A 24472-nucleotide genomic window follows, 5' to 3' on the forward strand; every position below is an offset into this window, starting at 1 on the left:
ATGTACAGCATGGAAACAGACCCTTCAGTCCAACTCATCCATGCCGATTAGTTATCTTATATAAATCCAGTTCCATTTGCCAGCATTTCACACATTTCCCTCTAAACCCTTCCTATTCTTATACCTATCCAGGTACCAGCATCCACCACTTCCTCTGGCAGCTAATTCCATATACACCTCTGTGTGAAAAAGTTGCCCCTTAGGTCCCTTTTATATCTTTCCCCTCTCACCTTAAATCTATGTCCTCTAGTTTTGGACTCCCCCACCCTGGGGAAAATACCTTGCCTGTTTATCCTGTCCATGCCCATCATGATTTTATAAGCCTAAATTAGGCCACCCTCAGCCCCCTTAATCACTTCTCCATTGCAGAGTTCTGCAGAAATCATTCAGTCTCTTACCCCTATTCTTGTAGTTTCTGAACCCCAATGTTTAACTGAGGATGGTCTGAAGATTCTTGATGTCAGCTTTGCAGCACCATCCAAAACGATCAATACTTCTGCTCCAGTATCCGATTTGAAACTAACTTCCTTGTTACCTGCTTGAGTGTCTGCTTAACAGAACGCATCCTCCAGGCCAATACCATTAGGGGAACCCAAAACCTGCTGGGGACCTGTCTGATCCCCCAGGCAGAGTCCAACCCATCCCTCGGTCACCCCTTGATTAATACTCCCACAGAATTTTGCTCATTTCTCTGCGTGTCACTGCAGATGTTTCCTAGTCTTTCTCATTGCTGACTTGCTCGCTGAGCTGGCTTGTTTCCATTTTGTCACCATGCTAGGTAACATCGTCAGTGAAGCCTCCAATGAAGCGATGTGGTTCTACTCCACTTGGAATTTATGCTGTCTGGTCCGTTATGGTGAGTAGTGTCATTTCTGGTTTTATTCTGAATCGGCTTGTTTATGGGGTTTGTACCAGTACACTTGAACAATGAAGGCCATCAGTTTAACTGGGACAACGTAACCATCATTGCCCAATCAAATATAGACATGCCCGGGAATTCCCAGAGGCATGGTTCTCCACCCATACTTCAATCAACAAACGTATAGAATCGGACTCCACATATAAACCCAAAGAGAACAAAACTAGAAATGACACTACTGACCATAACAGACTGGACAGTATAAATTCCAAGTGAAGTAAAACAAAATTGTTTCATCGGAGACCAATGATGATGTTATTTAGCATGGTGACAAAATGCTGGAATGAAAACAAGCCAGCTCATGAACTAAGTCAGCAATCTCACCCACAACCCGAGCTGCAGATCCTGCCTAAAACTTTTCAAGTTGCACTCATAACCCTCCATAAATCTTCCAGAGTTGGGATCCTTCATGGTTTAGGCTGTGCACTGTCCCTTTGCTCTTGCCATAATGTATTTTCGGATTACGTGTTTTTTCTGTAATGCTTCACTCACTGTGATCTATTGATTACTTACTGTTGCTAACTGCTCATGCTGCCTTGAGCATTCTTGCATGCTGTCATCGGCTTCTTCCTGGCCTTTCCCATTGTGCAGTATTGTGCTTAGGCACATCTCAAAGATTGTCACTAGTCAGCAATTATCACCTATGGGATTTACTTTGGGTATTTCTCCCACCTTGGGTTTGATTTGCTGGCCGTCTTCATAGGCTCCAGTTACTGGGATTTACTTCAGGCTCCAAGTGTCTGCCTCTAATACGATTGGTGTCATCACCATTAATACTATGTAGTAGTAGAAGACATTTATATGAATTCTTGTCAGTGGCCAACAACAGGCTTTATTGTACATATTGTCTGTGAGCAACCAGCTGTCCTTTTTTCAAACCCCTCTGCCGCCCTAGCCAGCAGCCTCTGTATCCCACATCCTACTCTCGCTTAGAGTTCCTCACTGATCCTGGGCCTTAGATTGGTACCGTGCTGGGTGAAACCACCACTCCCAAAGCTGCTGTCCACAATGGAAAGCTATCAACCTGCGATTGGCTGACAACTCTCCAGTTGGGAGGGGCGGAGGGCATGGGATGCCCACCCCTGATTGGCATTTAATTTGGTGGGCTCCCCAGTAGAATTTCATGGGAGTCTCTCAGCTCTCCATCGAGTAGCCAAGACCGTCACTTCTTAGATTAAATTTCACCAAAAAGCATCAAAGTCTTGAACTCTTTTACAAATGGAAATTAATGCAGGCACTGTTCCATACCCATTCCGTGTTTTTGCCAGTGTCCAGGCCTATGCTACAAATTTAGAAGGGTAAACCAGAATCAGGAACAAATAGGAATTGTTGGTTATACACTAACTTGTTCCTGTGGAGACCTCCATATCATCAGTAGATTGAGGAACAATGTGCTCGTTTGGAATTTATCTTTGCCAGCCTTGTTGGTTCTTTATCCAAATTGCATCCTGCTACTTAATGTCAGAGCTTTCATCTTTTATTTTATAAAAATCAAAACATAACATTGTTCTTATTATGTTAATCCAGCCAGTTGATTACATCCTCAAAAGATCTTCATAAAATTTTTAAACACAGGCTGTCATTCATTGCTGTAGGATTTGCTTAATTACCTTGACTCGCTCAAGATGACTTTTAATTGCTTTCTTCATATGAGACGCCAATATGTTTGGCACTATTATGACCAGGCTAACTGGTCTGTAATTACCAGGATCATTCTAGTGACCTGTTTTGAAGACTGCAATCACATTAGTTGCTCTCCATCTCTATTTCCACTAAAGCAGCTTTCTTTCCTGCCTTCACTTATTTTCATTTTCGTAATTGCACATTATCAAATCTCAGTGTTTCACTCCCTCTAATCTTTTCACAACAATTATATGGCATCAATTTTATTAACATATCTGATATATTTATACAATCTGGTAATAGGTTTGGAAATACTGCATCTTACAATGCGCAGTACTGTGGAAAAGTAATACAAAAACTTTTATTTTCGGCCATTGATTTAGGCCAGATTATATTTGTTCCTTAATATTTTCCAATGGATATACTCACATAATTTTATATGTTCATGAATCTTGATTGCAATTAGTTTGGCTGTGTATAAGGGGAGAATTTCTTTTATTTACTGTGTGTTAGTTACATCTTAAGTGTGGCAAGTGGATTTCCTTTGGTTGCTGAGTCCTCAAAACCGGTTCACATTGCACCCATTTTGCAAGCATGAAATAGAACCCTAACGGGTCCCAAATAGCTGGTCTCATTCCTCTTGCCCAAAACTGGAGTCATACCTGTTGCATTTTCAAACTTCCTCCAATTCCACATTACAATGCTCAGACTTTGAAACGGAGATCTACTGGAATGTTTTCAATAATGAGGAACAATTACCCTGCAGTGATTGTAATGAGGCCAACCAAGTGAACCTCTTAGAATATGAGTTCCCTGATTGGGGCTGTTAATCTGGTCCAATCAAGGAGCCCTGGCTGACAGGGAAAATCAAGAATGTCATGTGTTCCGCTCACTCGGAGCTGGCCCTGAGGAAGGCGGATCAGGAATTTAAACAAATAAATACAGGGTGACTTGGTGACGGGATACCAGGCATCTGAGGATTTATTTCATACCCAAGGAGATTCAAGAAACTGAAAATATTTTCTTTAGAGCCAGGAAGGTCAGGATGAAATTTAAAAGAGATGTTTGGAATAATGAATGATTTTGATAATAGCAGGAAGGAAAAACTGCTTCTGCTGATAAGGAAATCATTTTCAGTTCAGGTTTACTCAGATTAACAGGATGACTATATTTTGTTTGCAAGTTTTCAGGCGCCCACATATGATCAATTTAGTAATCATCAGTTCAGTTCTTTGCTCACACAAGTCATCTTCCATAGGTATATTTTCCAATCGCAGTATTTTTGCATCTATTCCATAAGACCATAAGATATAGTCGCAAAATTAGGCCATTCAGCCCATTAAGTCTGCTCTGCTTGCCCATGGCTGATATGTTTTTCAACTCCATTCTCGTGTCTTCTGCCCATAACCCATGATCCCCTTACCAATCAAGAAACTAACTGTCTCTGCTTAATACAATCAATAACTTGGCCCCATAGCCCTCTGTGGCAGTGAGTTCCTCAGTTTAACTACTCTCTGGTTGTAGAAATTCCTCCTCATATCAGTTATAAAGGGTCATCCCTTTATTGTGAGGTTGTGCGCTCAGGTCCTCGTCTTGTTCGTTCTCATGCCTCCTGCAATATAAACCAGTTCCTCTGTCAAAATACTTTAGGAATTCAAACAGTTCAATTTTTCAAACAGTTCATTGGGCAATATCCCTCACCCTTGGTTTTATGTGAATAACTCCTCTCCAGAGGCTTGATGTCTTCTTGAAAGTGTCATGATCAGAATGGAGGCAATTTGCGTGTACTATTATAGACAAAGGATTTGCCTTAACATTGCACCTCAAGATGATACCCTTTATCATGCTTCCAAGAAATAATCTCAGCAGACCAACATCACTAAGTTATTGAGTCAAATCACACAAACTGTAATTTAGGTAAATGATAAGAAATTAAAAATTGTGTGGCATGTAAAAGAGGCAACTGAGCTAACCACTTCAATTTTCTGCCTGGCTGTTTGAACTCAAATAATCCTCAATCTCAATAACTTGTCGAAAGGGTTCGATATTTTGGCCCAATATCAGATTATAGCTCTTTCATAATATTCACTTGTTATCCTTACTGATCAACATTCCCCTTTTGAGAAGATGCACTAACACTCTTAAGACACAAATTCTGGCTAGCAATGCCGCTCTTCTTGCAATTTTGATGTCCTTACTTTTCTGAATAATAAAATTGCGTTGTGTGGAATTCAATCAAAGAAATGGCCCAGGGCATTATGTAGCTGTCAAAAATTTAACCATTGATAGATAACCAAATTCTGGATAAGGAAAGAAAGCTTTCTCACATCCGATAAAAACTGAGATGTATGAAAGCTCAATCAGTACTGTATATCAATATCTGAGCATAGACAGGTCCCAAAGCACTGATGGAATTAATCGTTAATCACATAAGGCAGTTGTTGCTGAAATTGTTTGTTACTCAGTCTTCATGTAACAATTTGTTACACAACATTCTTAATTCCAAATCAAGATATTTTCTGAGCTGAACGTCTATCAATGTAATAAACGTGTTCTTGTCTTGTACTTCAACTTTGTGTAAATATATATTTGAGATTACCCATTGAAAATTTTCTTTCATACATCCTTTTATCTGGCCTCTCAATAAGACTTACCTCATAAAATCTTCCTTTTTGAACATGTACATTTTGAAAATATCGGACATCAACATTTTATGAATGACATTAGTATGCCCTGGAATAGTAAAATGCTTCAAAAGCTAATCCATGATTATCAGACAGTGATGACTCTCGGATTCATTCTAACTTCCTTTCACTTGCTTGCCACCAACTTTTACAGGAGAGCTGGCTGACACATACTCTTCTGTAGTTGCCTTCAATGCCACTCAGAGGTTGGCAGGACACATGATTGAAGTAGAAAAAGCACTTGGCAGGCCAGAAGCTTGTGATTCTCTCACAATGGTCCATTCAAATGCAAGTGAAACTTGCAAGCATCCTTGAGAATTGAACCAGCAGTCTTTTAAGTAGCCTCTTTGTCAATAATGCTGTGTAATTGCATTCAATAATCAATACAGAGTTTCCAAACCTTGCTTGGGTTTTCACCACAATGACAAGTTTCTCCACTATGGCGAAAATGTTACAGAAAGCTGGGAATCCCAAGTCCAAGCCCTAAATGTGTCATTTTCTATGCTTGCAGGGGTAATTCACAACACACATATGCCTGGTTCCCAGAGAGAGCTGGCCATTTCAATCATCAGCTGGCTCCATTAAAGTTATTTTGGGAATCCTGGAATATGGAACCCAGAGTGTGGAGATTAGACCAGGAAAGAACAGGTCTGATGTCCACAGTGCATTTTTTTTTGATAGACAGGGTATTCCTTTGGATCAGGCTAATTTTGGGAGATGTAATGTACCCTTCAGAGAAGGCAAGGCACTCTTCGTTGGAGGTAAGGCACAACATCATTTTTCAAAGTACGCATATTTCTGTATGTTAAAAAAGTGCATTAACTCATCGGAGTTGCCCAAACTGTAAAGGAATCATTCAATAAAGGAGAGAAATTTGAAAAAAAAATCGCAGTGATAAGTTTTTTGGGAATGTCGTTCACACAAAATCAATCTAGAACAAAAGCAAAAATTGCGAGAAAAACTCAGCAGTTCTGCAAGCATCTAGGGAGGGAGGCCCAATAACTCTTCTTGAGAACTATTACAGGACTTATGTGATGGATTTCTTAAACTAAACTGTTCACAATGAAATATCTATCAACGCAACATTTTGAGGGACAGCTCCAATTGCTTGGGCAATGAAATGTTTGTTCTCATTAACAATTGATTAAAATAAATCAAATGATACAAAGAGGCATTTGATTCAAGCAGCCTTTTTTCCCCAATACAGATGTCATTAATAGAAATAACTTTATTTTCTCTCAGCCTATCGCTGACATTTGCTCATGCTGGATATTAGATGAGTAGACATGGAGAAGGAGAGGCCAAAGGTAGTGATTGTGGGTATCAGTTGACAGGAATTGGTGCAAAAGCTACAGAGCACCATGGAGTTGGACAATAATCACAGGGGCATGAGGAGCTGATGGGATCAGTAGATGGCGTGGGTGCAGGTGCATAGGTGAATGAGGAACCATGGGGTGGGTATTGGGCCATGGAGTAGCGGGGGGCTATGAGGATGGATATAGGGGGTTTGTCTCTTTTCTCTTGCTTGCTTTCATCAATGCTTTCCGTTTCCCTTTTCCAGGTATCTACCAAAACTCACATTCACAGCCATCTCTCCATCCCAAGCAATCATCTACTGTTTCAAAATTCCAACTGAAATTCCATACGTTATGTTACTGTTTCATCCAGACAGTCATTCTCTCCACATGAAAAACCCATACAGCCTGCCATGCTGGCGCACATGCTTAAAAACTCTCCAAAATAGTTCTGACTCTCTCAGGCTCTGTGTTGAACCATAGTTTTATTTCATGCTTTGCCTAATTTAGTGCTTTAACACCAAAAGAAACTTTTAGTTTTCCTTTAGATGTAGAAACCCTCAAAACTTTCAATATATTTTTCCGTCCCTCTCCTTCCAGTAAGGTGCTTGCTGAAGTAACTCCACAGAGGCTAGTATCTGTCACCAAGTCTCCCTTTATTTACATATGAGCAGTCCTTGACTTATACTGCCTCTTCAGAGTCAGTTATTAGACTGTTGGTATCTCTGACACTCTATGTCTGTCAGCCAGGGATCCCAGATACGACCAGATTAACAGCCCCAATCAAGGAACTCATATGCTGTGAGGTGCAGCTGGCTGATCTTGTCACAATCACTACCATTGTGATTAGACACAGGCAGAGACAGGCCAGAAGTAAAAGTGCACAACCAACCTGGTTCATTTATTAAAACAGCTTCTTAGGCCTTTTCCATTGTTTGCACACTCTGTTAGTACAATCCTGAACAGTGGCCCTAATTGAACAGAATTTGCATTTTTCAGAATCCATTCTTTCCCTTCTTAGTAAATGAGAGCGGCAGCATGTTTTAGTAATTAATCTCTAAAATAAAACAAACTTTTGGTTAAGTAGAACATTCAACTTCTTACATATTATAATTTCTGTATTAATTTATCGGACAACCTGTTGTATAAAATGTGATGAAAGATAGTCCTTCAACTCAAATTGTCCACCTTCAGTAAAAAATCAATGAACTATCGTGGACATTTTCCCTCACCAACATGTGATTGTATTTGACAAATGCATTCATATTTAACTTACATTCTTCATCAGAGATGTTACTGCTGAACTCGGATTTAATGCTGATCACTGGTGATTTGAAAAATGACCCTTTCCGTGTGCTGATTTGAAAATTGCACTGAGCAGTGATCATTGATCCTTTTGCGTCATGCACTACAAAGAATTGGATATTGAATTCACCGTCTAGCATGACCATCATATTTCACGAGCATTTTATCTCTTAGTTTTAGTGGCATAGTTCTGAATTTCATGTTTGTGATGAATTTACTCTTACGTCAATTATTTTAATCTTGATTGTGTTCCTATAAACGTTGGTCATAAATGTGGCAAAATAGCACAGGAGCCATGTCATAGTCATAGTGATCTCCAGCACAGAAATGGGCCCTTAGGCTCTTTGAGACTGTGTCAGTCAAAAACAAGCACCTAACTATTCTAAGATAGGAGGAACTGCAGAAGCTAGAGAATCTGACATAACAAGGTGTAGAGCTGGATGAACACAGCAGGCCAAGCAGCATCAGAGAAGCAGGAAGGCTGACATTTCGGGCCTAGACCCTTCATCAGAAAAGGGGAAGGGGAAGGTGATTCTGAAATAAATAGGGAGAGAGGGGGAGGCGGGTAGAAGATGGATAGAGGAGAAGATAGGTGGAGAGGAGACAGACAGGTCAAAGAGGAGAGGATGGAGCCTGTAAAAGTCAATGTAGGTGGGGAGTTAGGGAGGAGATAGGTCAGTCCAGGGAGGACAGACAGGTCAAAGGGGTGGGATGAGATTAATAGGTAGGAGATTGGGGTGGGGCCTGAGGTGGGAGGAGGGGATAAGTGGGAGGAAGGACAGGTTGGGGGGGCGGGGACAAGTGGGGAGAGAGGGGGAGGCGGACCGAAGATGGAGAGAAAAGAAGATAGGTGGAGAGGAGAGTATAGGTGGGGAGGTAGGGAGGGGATAGGTCAGTCCAGGGAAGACGGACAGGTCAAGGAGGCGGGATGAGGTTAGTAGGTAGGAAATGGAGGTGCAGCTTGGGGTGGGAGGAGGGGATGGGTGAGAGGAAGAACAGGTTAGGGGGGCAGAGACAGGCTGGGCTGGTTTTGGAATGCGGTGGGGGGAGGGGAAGAGCTGGGCTGGTTGTGTGATGCAGTGGGGGGAGAGGATGAACTGGGCTGGTTTTGGGATGCGGTGGGTGAAGGGGAGATTTTGAAGCTGGTGAAGTCCACATTGATACCATTGGGCTGCAAGGTTCCCAGGCGGAATATGAGTTGCTGTTCCTGCAACCTTCGGGTGGCATCATTATGGCACTGCAAGAGGCCCAGGATGGACATATCGTCTGAGGAATGGGAGGGGAGCTGAAAGGGTTCGTGATTGGGAGGTGCATTTGTTTAGTGCGAACCGAGCTTAGGTGTTCTGCAAAGCGGCCCCCAAGCCTTCGCTTGGTTTCCCTGATGTAGAGGAGGCCACAACGGGAACAGCGGATACAGTATATCACATTGGCAGATGTGCAAGTGAACATCTGCTTGATGTGGAAAGTCATCTTGGAGCCTGGGATGGAGGTGAGTGGGGAGGTGTAGGGGCAGGTGTAGCACTTCCTGTGGTTGCAGGTCCGGGTGTGATGGGGCTGGAGGGGAGTGTGGAGCTGACAAGGGAGTGCCAGAGAGAGTGGTCCCTCCAGAAAGCAGATAAGTTTGGGTGGGAAAAATGTCTTTGGTGGGGGTGTCAGATTGCAGATGGTGGAAGTATCGGAGGATGATGCGTTGGATCCAGACGATTTTGGGGTGGTATGTGAGGATGACAGGGATTCTGTTTTGATTGTTACCGCAGGGAGGGGTGTGCTGCATGTGTTGCGGGAAATGCGAGAGACACGGTCAAGGGTGGCCTTGACCACTGACGGGGGTAGTTGCAGTCCTTGAAAAACGAGGACATCTGAGATGTACGGGAGTGAAATGTCTCATCCTAGAAGCAGATGCGGTGGAGGCGAAGGAATTGGGAATAGGGGATGGCATTTTTTCAGGAAAGTGGGTGGGAGGAGGTGTATTCTAGGTAGCTGTGGGAGACGGTGGGCTTGAAATTGATATCGGTTTCCTTTCCAGAGATGGAAATGGAGAGGTCCAAGAAGGAGAGAGCGGTATCAGAGATGGTCCAGGTGGTTTCAGAATGCCCTTGACCGTGTCTCCTGCACTTCCTGCAACTCATCCCTCACACCTCCTCCCCACAGTCACAACCAAAACAGAATCCTCTCCATCTTCACGTACCAAACAACAGACCTCTGGATCCAATGCATCATCCTCCGACACTTCCACCATCTGCAATCCGACCCCACCACCAAAGACATTTTTCCGTCTCCACCCCTATCTGCTTTCCAAGGGACACTCTCTCTGGGACTCCCTTGTCTGCTCCACACTCCCATCCAGCCCCACCACACACGGCACTTTTCCCTGCAACTGCAAGAAGTTCTACACCTGCCCCTACACCTCCTCCCTCACCCCGAACCCACGCCCCAAGAAGACTTTCCACATCAAACAGATGTTCACCTATGCATCTATTAATGTGGTATACTGTATCGGCTGTTCCCATTGTGGTCTCCTCCACATTGGGAAAACCAAGCGGAGGCTTGGTGACCACTTTGCAGAACACCTATGCTTGGTTCGCACTAAACAATGAACCTCCCAGTCGCGAAACATTTCAACTACCCCTCCCATTCCTCAGACAACATGTCCATCGTGGACCTCCTGCAGTGCCACAACGATGCCACCCGAAGGTTGCAAGAAAAGCACCTCATATTCTGCTTGGGAACCCTGTAGCCCAATGGTATCAATGTGGATTTCACAAGTTTCAAAACCTCCCCTCTCTCTACTGCATCCCAAAACCAGCCCAGCTTGTCCCTGCCTCCCTAGCCTGTTCTTCCTCTCAACTATCCCCTCCTCCCACCTCAAGCCACACCCCATCTCCGACCTACTAACTGCATCCTGTCCCCTTGAACTGTTCTTCCTCCCTGGGCTCTCCTATCTCCTCCCTAACTCCCCACCTACACTCACCTTTATTGGCTCAATCCCCTCCTCTTTGACCTGCCTCTCTCCTCTCCATATATCTTCTCCTCTCTCGATCTTCTACCCGCCTCCCCCTCTCTCCCTATTTATTTCAGAAACCCCTTCCCTTCCCCCATTACTGAAGGAGCATCTAGGCCCGAAACATCAGCCTTCCTGCTCCTCTGATGCTGCTTGGCCTGCTGTGTTCATCCAGCTCTACATCTTGTTACCTGACCATTCCATTTCCACTTTCTGGCCTTGGCGCATAATCAAATGTGCCTTAGCCTCATGAATAGACATCTAAAGCCTTCTTTAATGTTATGAGGATTTCTGCTTCTACCATGCTTGTAGGCAGTGGGTTTCAGATTCCCAGACCCTCTGAATGTAAAAGTTTTTCATCAAATCCACTCTAAATGTACTACTCCTTACCTAAAAGTCATGTCCCCAGTTATTGATTGTTTCCTTTTCTTACTTTCAGTTGTATTTGTATATACTTTTTTTCCACGAAATGCATATATTTTGATTTCTGTGGTAGCTGTTGGCCACTGGGTGTGAATGTTTGATGATTAAAACCTAGTTCAGTCCTCCAATTTACTGAACTCAGTGTTCCTGACTGTGGGTTCATTGTTACCTCCCAGCCATTTTAGGGGTTCTAATCAAGGCAATAATCTCACCCATCTTTTGGATGACTGTCTTTGTTGAAGTTGATGTAAGTATTTCTGCACAGGAAATCTGCTGTAGTGAGTGACAAATAAGTTATTGCTCACCACTGTGCAATGATCCCCGCGAAAATCAATGCTAACCTCAATCCATGATCCTAGAGTTAGTTCAGACGTTGTGAAAGGAGCCTTAAAATGTGACATTGTGGTTCCTTGATATGACAAAGACTGATTATGTATTCAGCCATTTGGTCAATTCCTGGGACCCATAGATTTTCCTTTAGTTTTGACAAGCCCCTGGGTAGCCTTCATGTTGACAGTATGTTCTCACAATGATTATGCTGCATACTCAAAAACATTGTAAATACCTTGTAGTGTTAGCGATTTGGTTTGTTGACACATTTCTGATCATATCTGTATAGTTTGTGATTCCATATCTTTCATGCATAATTATAACAAATCATCCTGTTTCATTGTTGCTCTGAGATCAACGGTTTCAGTAACATTTGCACCACATTTTGGCTTAGATAGTTAATATGTTGTTGTGAAATCTTTTCTTCAAGACTAATAAAACTTTTGACAAAGTATGTCCCAAAAGTTAGTCGGCTGTGTTTAACTTATCTGACTGAGGCTCGGCATGGAAATTGTACCTTTGTGCCTCGAGTATCAAATACTGTATTTGAGTAGATGATTTGCTTCATCAATTGTTGAGCAAACTCATGAGCGATCTTTAATTTCCAACTCACTTCCATTCAAACAGAGATGACAATGTAAGATCCGTCCTGTGATTGACAATATTTCACTCCATTTGTCAGCAATGAGTGTTACCAGTTCGCTCACCATCACAACATGGCTGGGTAGGAACTCTTGTGGTGCTGTGGTATTGTCCCTATATCTGTGCCAAGATGTCCAAGTTCAGGTCTTGCCTACTCCAAAGATGTGTAAAAACATCTCTGAGCAAGATTGATTGGAAAATATAACAATTCACGGATTCCCTATCTTGCCTTTTCAACACAATAGTTGCAGGTCAATCAAGTGGGGTTGCATTATTCCTAGCAGGGTGGTTCTCTCAGGGTTGAAATAGGTATTGGTACAAGTTTCTATCCACTGTTAACAGATCTAATACCCAGCCTGTTTGCATGATGATGTAGTTCCATCCTATCTGGTAAGTTGCTCAGTGCAGCAGGGGGAGGGGCAGATACTGTAATGAGTTCAGGAGTGAAGTAACTACAATTCGTAAGGAATCCTTCAGACTTGGAGCATATTGATAAAGATCTGCAACATTTTAAATGGTTTCAACTTTCCAAGGATAAGGTAATAGTCCTTCATTCCTGAACTTGTGACCAAAGAATTTGAGTCTGCTCACATTGAACACTGTGTTGTTCAAAGTTGAGGCAACAATCTTTCTCCAAGATGCTGTCGACATATCTCAAGTACTTTTCCAGTGCGACCATGTGTGAGACTGTCATCACTGATATTCAGTATGTTTTCAATCCTCGAAGAGCAGGTTGAATCATATTTAAATACTTCAGCTGCGAATTGACTCCAAGGATAAGCCTCATAGCAAGGAATTTGGTGTGAGTCAGCAAACTGTAAGATAGCTCCATTCTTCTGAAGCTCAATTTACCAGCATCCCACAGTGAAGTCAAATTAATTGAACATTCACTTTCCCAATGATATCATCAGTGTCAAATGTTTTTCTTGTAGTAAGCAATCACACATGGCAGTCACACATCAATACAGATTCTAATTTGACTTTCTGGACAATTTGTCTGGGTGAGACCATAAGGGAGGTTCTTCCCCAACCTTCTTATTCATGTCAAGATGGACCAGGTGCTGATGTTCCTTTTCGATCTGATTCCTGATGTTAAACAATCTTCGTCATTGTTAATGCATCATAAGTAGAAATCAATATGCAATTTACGCCCTTCAGTTTGCCACGGCCAATAAAGCAACCAGCATGCGATTGAAGTGTACTGCTGATTGCAATCAGGAATCACATATGTGACAGTGATTGTGTGGAGATTTGTTGCTGTGCAAAAATTGATAAGTGTGTCACATTTAGGACATAAAAGACAGCCTTTCTTCTGATGCTTTGAATGAGCATGATGCTGAACAATTTCAGTGCCTTTTTATTGTTATAAAGCAAGATCTTTACGTTCTTTGGTCAGCAGAGAGCAGGATGATCCTGTTTATTGCTGAATGTTTTTTTCTCCCAACACATTGAAATACGCTCCTACATTTAGGAAAGGATCCACACAAGCAGTCAATGGTCACCGACTCATGGTTGTTTTCTGAATTTGGAAGAGAACATACAAGTCTGTTCAGAGTGATCCTTCTCAACTTTGCCTGAATTTTCTTGCCATTTAGCTGTGGTATGCTTACATGGCCCACTTCTGCCGGTGGTGTTGGCAGCTGCCAGGAGGTAATCAACAATTTTTTGGGTTTTGACTTCCCTTTTGACTTGCTACACATTTCCAATGCTGCATGTAGCTGCTTGTTGCCTTTGCCAAGTGTAGTACTGAGATCAATCATCGAGTTGGCTTCTCGCTGTGACCATCTGATGATGTTGTTTTCATGTACTATTTTTCTTTTGTGAGAAATAGAACATTCATGTCCTACAACTGAGTCATTTTGCTTGGACGAAGCTGTTCCAACAACATCTCCCAACTCCACATTCATTGCCATTTTATCTTTTTCCTCTTTTCCTCTGGTGGCAACACATTTTGTAACATTGTCACAACACGTTTGCCAATATGGGAACACAGATAACAGTTCTAAACATACTGTAAGAAGTGGCATAGACAAAACGAGATTGTGCAGTGACACTCTGCTGTTGGGAAGTTAGGGGAAGTGAAGCAGTGTATGTTATGTTAGCTCTGATGCTCCAGTTTGCATATGAGGTTAATCCTAATCTACCAGCAACACCTCCAGAACACTAGAGCCAATGTATGCCAAATCTGCTGCTAAGGTGTTTTGGCTTTGAGTCATGGGTATCTTCCATTCTGGAAGTGTTCTTCTGACCTTACAAGTTAATTCAGGTGCAAGACTGAAATGGCAGTCTTGTGGATGTTTGGTCAAGGTCTCCATTTTCAGAAGTAGACTTCCAGAGCATGTAGATTTTTAGTGAGTGTTTCCTCAATATCCCAGAACACTTGAATCTGGAAATGTCAAGGCCAAGTCAGAATGTTTGAAGAGTGGTGATTTTTGGGAGGGTGGACAGTGGCATATATAGTGAAGGGAGTTGGTGTGAGGACTCAGGAGCAATAGCTATTCACATCCATCTTCGGCTAAGAACATTGCAGAAGTACCCCAGACTGAAACTGAAAGCTATCTCTCCAAACAAAAGATGTTTTACTTCCAATCCCCAAGCACAAAAATATTTCCGGAATCTTCCATCAGAAAGCTTAACGCACAGCATTGTACTTTGTCCTCTCAAACTCTCCCAAAATAAACAGAAGGTTCATTAGTTATTGCCACCTATCATTCTCAAATGATTTTAACATAAATCACTATGGCTACAGAAATCCTTACAAATTAATCATTAAATCCTTTCAGATGCACAGAAAATCACGAGCTCAAAATTCAAAAACCCAAGCTCAAAAGTAAATAATAATGAAATGTGTGTAAATAACAAATTACATCACAGGATACTGTGGCAAACCATGTCAAGGAGCAAGACAGATCAAGGAAGGCAGGGAGTGAAAGTTAACTGTGGTCATGGTCACTTGGGGATGTTATCTATGACTTTGAGAAGAGCTGTTCTGGGATAAAGGCAGGTACTGGTTTTGCTTCTTGCTCTGACCTGAATTGGAAAACTTTCAATGACTTTGGTTTCAATTTCCATCCTTCCCTCACCTTCATGTAATTTGACTCTTCTCTCCCTTCCTTGACTTTTCTGTTTTCATTTCTGATGATAGGCTGTCAACCAGTAATTCCAGAAAACTTGGACTCGCACAGGTCTCATTTTTATTCATATTGGCCTTGTCCCATGAAAGAATTTGTCTTGAATCTGTCCTCCCCTCCACCTTTTTCCCAGATTTTGCCCTTCCTAGGTTTCTCCTTTCACTTACTCAAAAGTTTTAACTTTTCTCAGCTCTGTGAAAGGACGTGAGCTGAAACATTAAATGTTTTTACCTCTACAGATTTCACCAGACTTGCTGGTCATTTCCAGAATTTACTGTTTTTGTTCAGGACTTATAGATTTCCCACATCCATGGCTCTTTCACCTTTTATATATTGATGTTTGGTGAGCTCTGGTAGGATGTTTACGATGGCAACATAACACTCAGAGAAATTTTGCTTGAAAGTTATTGACATTGCTTAATCTATTTGTGACTGTATGTTTGCTCTCTGAAAGCATGATTTGAATAGATCCAGGAAACATAGATTTGTTGCTTTCATGGACAAAAATAAACAACTGAAGTGCAGGGTGCATTGAGGACTTGAGAGAAAACAAAGAAAGCTTCAGCTGTTAATGCTGTGATAATATGATTCTAGCATGCTGTTAGTTTCTTAGTTAGCAGGAGGAAATCTTAAGTTTGCAATTCCTACTCCCACAGTAAAGCTAGAGGGTTTTACCTTCAAGGAAATATTAATTGGACTCTTTAGAGGGATGCCACTGAAATTCATTCAAAGCTTAAACAAGTTGCAATCAGTGATACCACTTGAAAGTCTCATGTTGAATTGAAGATCCAATGAGGTTGCATGATATATACTTGGGTGATGTCAACAACTTGTATTAGTACAGCACTTCTCATAAAATAAGCCACTCCAGGGCATTTGGGAGAAGCAATACAAAAGAAAATTTATTACTGATTCACATAAGGAGACATTAAGACAGATGAGGTAGAGGTTTGAAGGATACATCTTAAAGGATGCAAGCAGGATTAAAAGGACAGAAATATTGATGAAGGCAATCATAGAACTGAGAGCCTAATCACCAATGGTGAATCTATTCAAAAGGGGTTGCTCAGAATTAAACGAGGGAAGATAACTCAGAATGTGAAGGATTGGAGGAGATCACAAGGATGAGAACTTTAAAACAAAGGTATTGCCTTTTTGGGCACCAATATTAGTGCGGGAATGATGGGTATGCGGCTGGGTGCAAGACTCATCCACGTGCAGCAAATTTGTGAATGTGGTTAAGTGTATGGAGGATAGAAAATGGAGGTTGGGCAGGAAAACATTGGAATAGTCAAGTCTAAAGGGGATAAAAGCATGGATGATGTTTTCAGCAGTAGATGAGCAGAGACAGGAGCAGAATCAGTTGATGTTCCAGACATAGAAACAGATGAGCTCAGTGATTATACAGATGAGTAGTTGGGGTTAAATGTAGCACCAATGTTGTGAATGGTCTAATTCAGCCACATAGTTGCAGGGAAAGGAGTGGAGTTGACAGTTAACATACTGAGTTTGTGCAGCATTGCAAGGACAGTGGCTTCCAAAAATCATTTTGGAGGAAATTTCTGAAATTAAATAGTGGATCCAACATCAATCTGAAAAACAGTCTGACAATCCAGAGGAAGGAGAAGCGTGAAGAACAGTGGTAGTGAGGTAGAGCTGGGTTATCAGCATGGTACATGTGGAAACTGCGTTGTTGGATCAAGTTATCAAGGATCAAAATGCAGAGAAAAAAATGGGACAAATCAATTTGAAGTCTGTAGTGTCTGTATTTGCTGTTTTTTTTGTTACATATGCACTGCGTAAGATTAAACCTTGCAGATAAACAACTGACCAATCTTCTTGTGCCAGTAATAGGTAGTATAGGTGACTTGAAGCCATGGCTTAAACAATGACTTTTGTACGGGCTTGTCATCTCATATTGCTGAATGAGCTGCTTCTCAAGATGAAGATTACTGCCACTACCTTATATCGATATAGTGAACTATGGGCCCTGCTAGGTCTAGTGTGATCAAGGAAAACAGTTTATAGGTCCTGTCAGTAACAAGATACTGGATATCATATTTTGGCCTCTATTTACAAGATAGATTGACATAAAAAAACACAGTTAGACACCAAGGAAGACGAGGTGTTCAGTCTAACACCTTTGTGATCCTAAGCTGTTGTGCCCTGAAGTCCACATGGCATCATCACAATGGTGATGCTTCTGGCACTCAGTATTAACCCTTTCAAAAACACATATAGCATTTGCAGACACAGTCCAAAATCTTCAGTAGCAAAAGGCTATTATAATCTATGGTATTAAGCATTCACATTTATATTCAGAATTTACAAACTAGTCGTCAACTTAAGACTGGTTTGTCTTCCCTCATACTCTTCCAGAAAGTAGGCTGAATACTTGCACAACTAGGGGAGATACAAGAGTGTTGATGCATAAGGTCTTACAAAAACACCTAGTAGGCAATGCAATTTTGATCTCTGTATATGTGGGATGACATTCTGAGTTTTGGGAGGAAGCAGGGTGTTTTAATTGGAAAGATTACGATTTTAAAATAACCCATATTGTTTTACATGTTTCCCAGTAAAGTCATAGAGTCATAGAGCTCCAAATCATGGAAACAAACCCATCGGTCCAACCTACGTTGACCAGGTATCCTAAGCCAATCCTGTCCCATCTGCCAGCATTTGGCCCATATCCCTCCACACCCCACACTGCCCATCATTCATATACCCATCCAGATGCCCTTCAAATGCTGCAACCGCACAGCCTCCACCGCCTCCTCTGGCAGTTCATTCCATACGCGCACCACCATCTGCATTAAAAGGTTTCCCCTTAAGGCCCTTTTAAATCTTTCCCATCTCAGCTTAAACCTATGCCCTCTTGTTTTGGTCTCCACTGCCCTGGGGAAAAGATCTTGGCTATTCATCCTATCCATGCCCCTCACAATTTTATAAACTTCTATAAGGTCACCCCTCAGCCTCCAACATTCTAAGGAAAATAGCCCCAGCCTATTCAGCCTCTCCCAGTATCTCAAAACCTCCAACCCTGGCAACATCCTCATAAATCATTTCTGAACCCTTTCAGATTTACAATATCCTTCCCATAGCAGGGACACCGAAATTGAATGCGGTATTCCGAAAGTGGCTGAACCAACGTCCAGTACAGCCACAACATGACCTCCAAATTCTTATACTCAATGCTCTGACCAATAAAGGCAAGCGTACCAAACACCTTCTTCACTACTCTGCCTACCTGTGACTCTACTTTCAGAAAACTATATGCCTGCTCTCCAAGGTCTCTTTGTTCAGCAACACTCCCCTGGATCTTAGTGTTAGCATTTGTTTTTCTAAAATGCAGCACCTCATGCGTATCTAAATTAAACTCCATCTGCCACTCCTCGGCCCACTTGCTGATCTGATCAAGGCCATTGTAACTGGGACAGAAAAGTGCAATTTCAACTACCATTGTAATCTGGACAGTGACTTGAAAGAAGTTGAAAAGGACTCAGCAAAAAAAGTGGTGGCTGAATGAGAAGCAAATACATTGAAGGTCTTGATATGAGGTCTAAGAGAGTTAAATTATGAGCAGACGTTATATAAACAAAGCTGGTTTTATTTCAAGTAGAGAAGATTAAGGGATGATCTATTGAGGAGTTTAAGACGATTAAAGGATTTGATAGGATAAGCAGAGAGAAATTATTTCCTCTGGTTGAGGATTCCTGAATAACACACCATAGCTTTAAAATTAGTACTATGCCATTCAGGAGTGTTTGCAGGAAACATTTTTTTGCACAAGGGATATTAGAAAACGAGCTGTTGAGGTTCAATCAATTGAAAGTTTCAAGGCTGAAACTGGTGAAATTTTGATAAACAAGGTTATTTCAGGTCACAAAACTGAGGTGAGTAGATTGACTTAAAATATAGATCATAGCAGGCCTGAGTGTCCTTGTCCTGTTCTTATGGTCTGAACATTCATCACCAGAGGAGCACTTGTGATACAATGGTGGTATCACTACTGCCTGGCCAGAATACCTAGTTCAAATCCTATTTGTCCCAGACATGCCTGAACAGGGTGCTTTAAAAATGCTTACATGTGGGTGAGGCTCCTCACTTCTGGAATGCATTCAAATAATTATAGCAGTAGTGAAGTAGTGGTAGGCTGTCTATAACTTCTTTGCTGCATGATCTATCTATTACCCAAGCAATGCAAGAAATCAGTTGTCATTACTTAATTATAGAAAATAGATTGCATTGGATGAAATAATCTTAGGAGTTGAAAACATACAATAAATCTGGCCACATTTGAGCAGATAGGTTTTTCTTTTCAGTTTTCAGTGTTTCCTCTCATATTGATTGTGCTATATATTTCCCTCAATAGCCTATTTTCTTTTAAAGAATTCAAAGTCATTGTCTTAGTTTAATTAATGTGATAAATGACTGACTAATTTGTCTGTGGTCATAACAGTTGTGTTTGTTGGTGACTGCATGCAACCAGCACTAATGAGCTGAAGTCTGCATATCCCAGCATGAAGCCTGTTAGAACATTCATTCCACCCATTAGTGGACAGGACAAGAGCAGAGATAAGCCAGTTGGGGCAGTTTAAGCACTCACATGGTGCTGATTCTGATCAGCTATGGTAGTTCTGGGAATGCAAGCTATTACTGTTCACTAATGCTCGCCTTCTTTCTCCTGGCCATCAAATCATTTATTTACAATGCACTAATTTATCATGATGTAACTTGCTGTCTCCCAGCAGACTCTTAAGTGTTTTTTGCAACTTTTTAATTTGAATTGTTCTTTTTACAATTTTAGCCAGGCAAGAAATACCAATCAGAGAAGGGGATTTTAGAATGGTCTTTCTTGACAATCTAATTTTTCAACCCTATGAGTCCTTTAACTCCAACTGCATCTAAAGATGATTGACATAGACTGTCTTCTCTATGAAAGAACAATACATCCAAAAACACTTTACATCAGATGCTTCATCTGCTGGTGTCCTTGACACAAACTTTTGTTAAAACACACTCTAACATGAGCAACAAATGTGAAAAGACAGCCATTGGATATTAATTTATCGACTTTAATTGCAAATACATTTAAAAATACCAAATCAACCTCTACATTAAAATTGCAGACAATAATTTTATGCGAAGAATCAACACGTGGTCAAAATGCTACAGGACAATTTAACTGATTACAGCATACAGTCAAACTGAATTTCATTTTAAGAGTTCCCCCAGTTCCAGGTACATCTGTTTTAGAGAGGAAACGAGCATTACTTCTGATTGAGGCTTCAGGGTATTTTTTCAGTTTAGGTATAATTGGGGTAAAGTCTTTTCTTCAAAGAAAAATAGCTTTTCTCCCCAGCATCTAATCTGATCTGACCTTTTGCTAAGTGAGGCTGAGTAATGGGAGCTGCCCGTTCCAGAAGGAATTTCATCGCAGCCCAGGCTCTAAATGTCTCTTACGTGACCCTATTGCGCTGAATGATTGCTTTATTATTGCCCTGAGTAAACGTGGGAATATTCATTTACACACAAGCATCCCACTTTAAATTTCATCAGGTGGTAGAGTGACTACATTATCAGACTGAATGTTTCATTTGCTGAAATGGATGTTTCACTTTGTAATCATTTGACAACGATCTCGGTTTTTTTCTTTCCGCCAACACTGCTCAAAGCAGCTCCCCTACACTTTGACACGTGCCCCACTTTGTTCTGTGGGAAATGACATATTTGGCACTGTATCCTTGGCTCCAAAAGCTCGCTGTTTGCATTTTGTTCGAACAAAGTGGGTAAAACAAGGGCTGTCTTTAGCGGACTGCTGTTCGATGGGATCTTGCTGTGCGCAAAGTGGCTGCCAAATTTTGATTATAGTTCAAAAGTGCTTTGTTAGCTGGACTGAGCTTGGGACGTACCGAGGTGGTGAAAATCGCGATCTACAAACTCTTTCAACGTACAATGTTCCTCCTCCTAAAAGCTGATTAAATTCGATAGAAAGGTCGAGGAAGTTGTACGTTTTCATTGTAGAGTCGGTTCGATCCCTTAGAAACAAGCTTTAAAGTCACCTCTAATCACAAATATTCGACATAGCATTCTTAAATCGGAACGAGAAACTAAAATCGCAAATAACTGTGAAACTTTGAAAGTCACGGCACTTGACACAAAGTGGCTTAAACAACCACCTGCATGTGATGATGTTAAGGATTTAGCAAGCCTTGTCAAATTCAAAACGCAGGAATTTTAGCCATTAAAAACACAATGACACCAACTCCTAAACTAGCACACTTCTGGATAACAGTCTTTGAGGTTAATCGCTCCCCTGTCTCTGCATTCCCTGCTTCCTAGCAGCATGAGTGTAACCAGTGACAATAAAAAAAATTGTCCTCACTCACCGACCAAGAATGTGCGCCTCATGGCTGTGCTGATCGGAGAGGGTAACAGGGGCAGATGTCTCTGTGGCAAGGTGTTGATTGCCCTGTTAGGCTGATGAGTGGAGACGGCTGAGATTCGATTTCAGCACTGCATGAATGGACAGCTCTCAACCTGACGTCAGTTTCTTCGCCCTCCCTCCACACAGATCCTAGCTGGGCGATTACCTGCTTTCCAGGCGGCCTGGAGACAGGACACCGCACCCGCACTCCTCACCACCCCCCCTCCCCCCAAACTCACATTGAGACCTCGAAGTCATCTGGCTCAGCACCTAGACACAGCATACCTTAGGAGCAGGTCACAAGGGAACTGGTGTTAATACTGATAATTCCAAGGCATCAGAAATAATACATTCCCCGCTGACCACTTCAAGGCGAGAAAAGCACGTGGAGGGACCCATAGCACTGAGCCTGGGATATCACCTTGTGAGACACACATGGTTAACACGGAGAAACACTGCCAAAAGAAGTTACTAAGTCCTGAGAAATTCAGGGGAAATCCACTAATCATTTTAATAATCACTTCAAAGTTGCACGGAACGCCGTTTACTGTGTAAATACACATTGTTGATAGAATTAGAATTAGATTTAATTGTCATGCATAGTTAAAGTATAGGAATACATGAATACAGTGAAAAGTGTACAAAGTTGCCTTTCTCCAGCAACATCTTGGTTACAAAACCTGAAATTGACGAAAACAGTAGCAGCAACAAAAGAAAGTGAAAACATCAGAAAAATGACGAGATCTTAAAGTTGAAGTTGTATCTCCATAAAGGTGTTTGGGGCCACTGATGCAGGCATCTGGGCCTAGCTATGGCCTGGAATTTTGGTCAGCCTGTGAGTCTTGCATCAATCACTAGGAGGAGCCACGTTCTTGCTGTTGTTGCCGCCTCCAATCTCAGGAGAGGCTTTGCCACTGTTACTGCCATTATCGCTGCTGCCCTGAATGTCATGAGGAACTGTGTCCTATCCACTGCTGCTGCTGTCTCCAATTGCCAGAGAAATATCACATAAAATATAAAACAGAGCCTTGTGTATTTATACCCGTAGCATCTAGTTTGCGCAAATACATCACACCCTGATACGGTCTACCAGCCATTGGGACGTACTCGGCAATATATCAGCGCTGAAACTCATATCACATTGCTCATTTGTGTGGTAGGCAAAACACTTCTTTGGCTTGAAGCAGGCGTCCTGTTAGTGGAGGAAACCATTGATGAAATTAAGGCACAATAGCAGCACAAGACAGCCAACTTCACTAGTTGTTCAAATTTTTGAGACACTTATCCCTTCCCGGGTAATCAGGACACCACACAGGGCTAAATGCTCACTGGTCAGTATACACTCTGGGATTCCTACAGGCCCATGACAACCATATGAATAGGAGCTGAGCCACCAACTCACTGCTTAAGCACAACACTGAAGTAGGACATATCAATACTATCCTACCTGATAATTGATACCATGATCAAATCAGCACTCATTCTGTACCACAAAAAAATCATGAATGGATCTATTTCACTTTTGGTCACTTTTACCACTGATGAAGAATGTGCTAACGAGTGAATTCATTGTTTACCGTATGATCTGAATCACTTTGCATCTTGTGCAGGTCACCAATCTTACGCCACAATTTTATACAATATCTTTACTGGGAAGTTGGACGTATTGTGCAAATGACTGAATATGATTGCTGTCATCTGAAAGTACAAATATCTGGTATTATTATTTGTGGGATATCAGAATGAACAGCTATCTTTATGGCCTGACATTAGACTGTAAAAGTATTGTGATGGCTGACATAGCATGGTCCTATTATTGTAATGGCCCAATATTCCATGATCCTGGAACTGTGATGGCTGATATTGCACAGTCCTGGCATTGTAATGGGGGTGCAATATTCCATGGTGCTGGCATTAAAGTGGTCTAATATTGCATAGTCCTGGTATTTTTGCAGCCTGCTATTATGATTGCACAAAATTGTAAGAACCTCAATTACTACCCATCCTGCCCCTATGATTTCCCTCATATCCAAATCCAACCCCATCTTACAGTGTGCCGTTCTGGGAACAACTTGACATTCAGCACATAGCCATTGAAATATTGGCATCCCTTGTACCTGCACCATCTTTGAAAGACCATTCACAACCAGAGAAGCACTGGAAACCCGGCATTCCCCTTCATTGGCAGTGTAATGACACAGCAGACACAAAGGCACACTGCCCAAGGCATGACTGGTGTAATTGACAGTCTTTCGCACATGCAACTCTAGTCTTAAATTTTCTAATATTTCCTCACTCTGGAAAATCCAACATTTCTTCTGTGCACTATTGTCAAACATGTTTGAATGCCATTCGGTATTCACTTTAGACCTGATGCCAGTAGTCTCTAATATTCAGACTCACTATCAGGCTACACATTACTTTAGGTAGATCCCATATGAAGGCCCTCTTTGAGTTCCATTACTCTTTCTTCAATGCCCAGTTGTATCCAGCATATTGTCATTATCTGGTAGGAAAATATCACATACACACCCAATTTTCTCAACCTCTGTTACCTGTACAGCCAAGCCACCCCAGGAACAAGTTTGGTGAAATTTCAACTCTATGGCTATAATATTCTTCCCAAGATAATGGGACAAAACATACACATTCTAGTATTCTAGAGACAACACAGTGTAGAGCTGGAGGA

At 41.7% G+C, this 24472-nt stretch overlaps 1 protein-coding gene across 1 annotated transcript in view; it reads right to left on the reverse strand.

Annotated features, from left to right (window-relative positions):
* Positions 1-21850, reverse strand: part of gfral (GDNF family receptor alpha like) — a 106158-nt gene extending 84308 nt beyond the window's left edge. Inside the window, exon 1 of the mRNA XM_048531878.2 lies at positions 21746-21850. Coding sequence (XP_048387835.1) covers positions 21746-21767 — 22 coding nt within the window. The 5' untranslated portion in view covers positions 21768-21850. The remainder of the gene's footprint in view (positions 1-21745) is intronic.
* Between the last annotated feature and the right edge of the window lie 2622 nt (positions 21851-24472).

The sequence above is a fragment of the Stegostoma tigrinum genome, chromosome 4 (genome assembly GCF_030684315.1).
Source record: "Stegostoma tigrinum isolate sSteTig4 chromosome 4, sSteTig4.hap1, whole genome shotgun sequence".
Taxonomy (NCBI): Eukaryota; Metazoa; Chordata; class Chondrichthyes; order Orectolobiformes; family Stegostomatidae; genus Stegostoma; species Stegostoma tigrinum.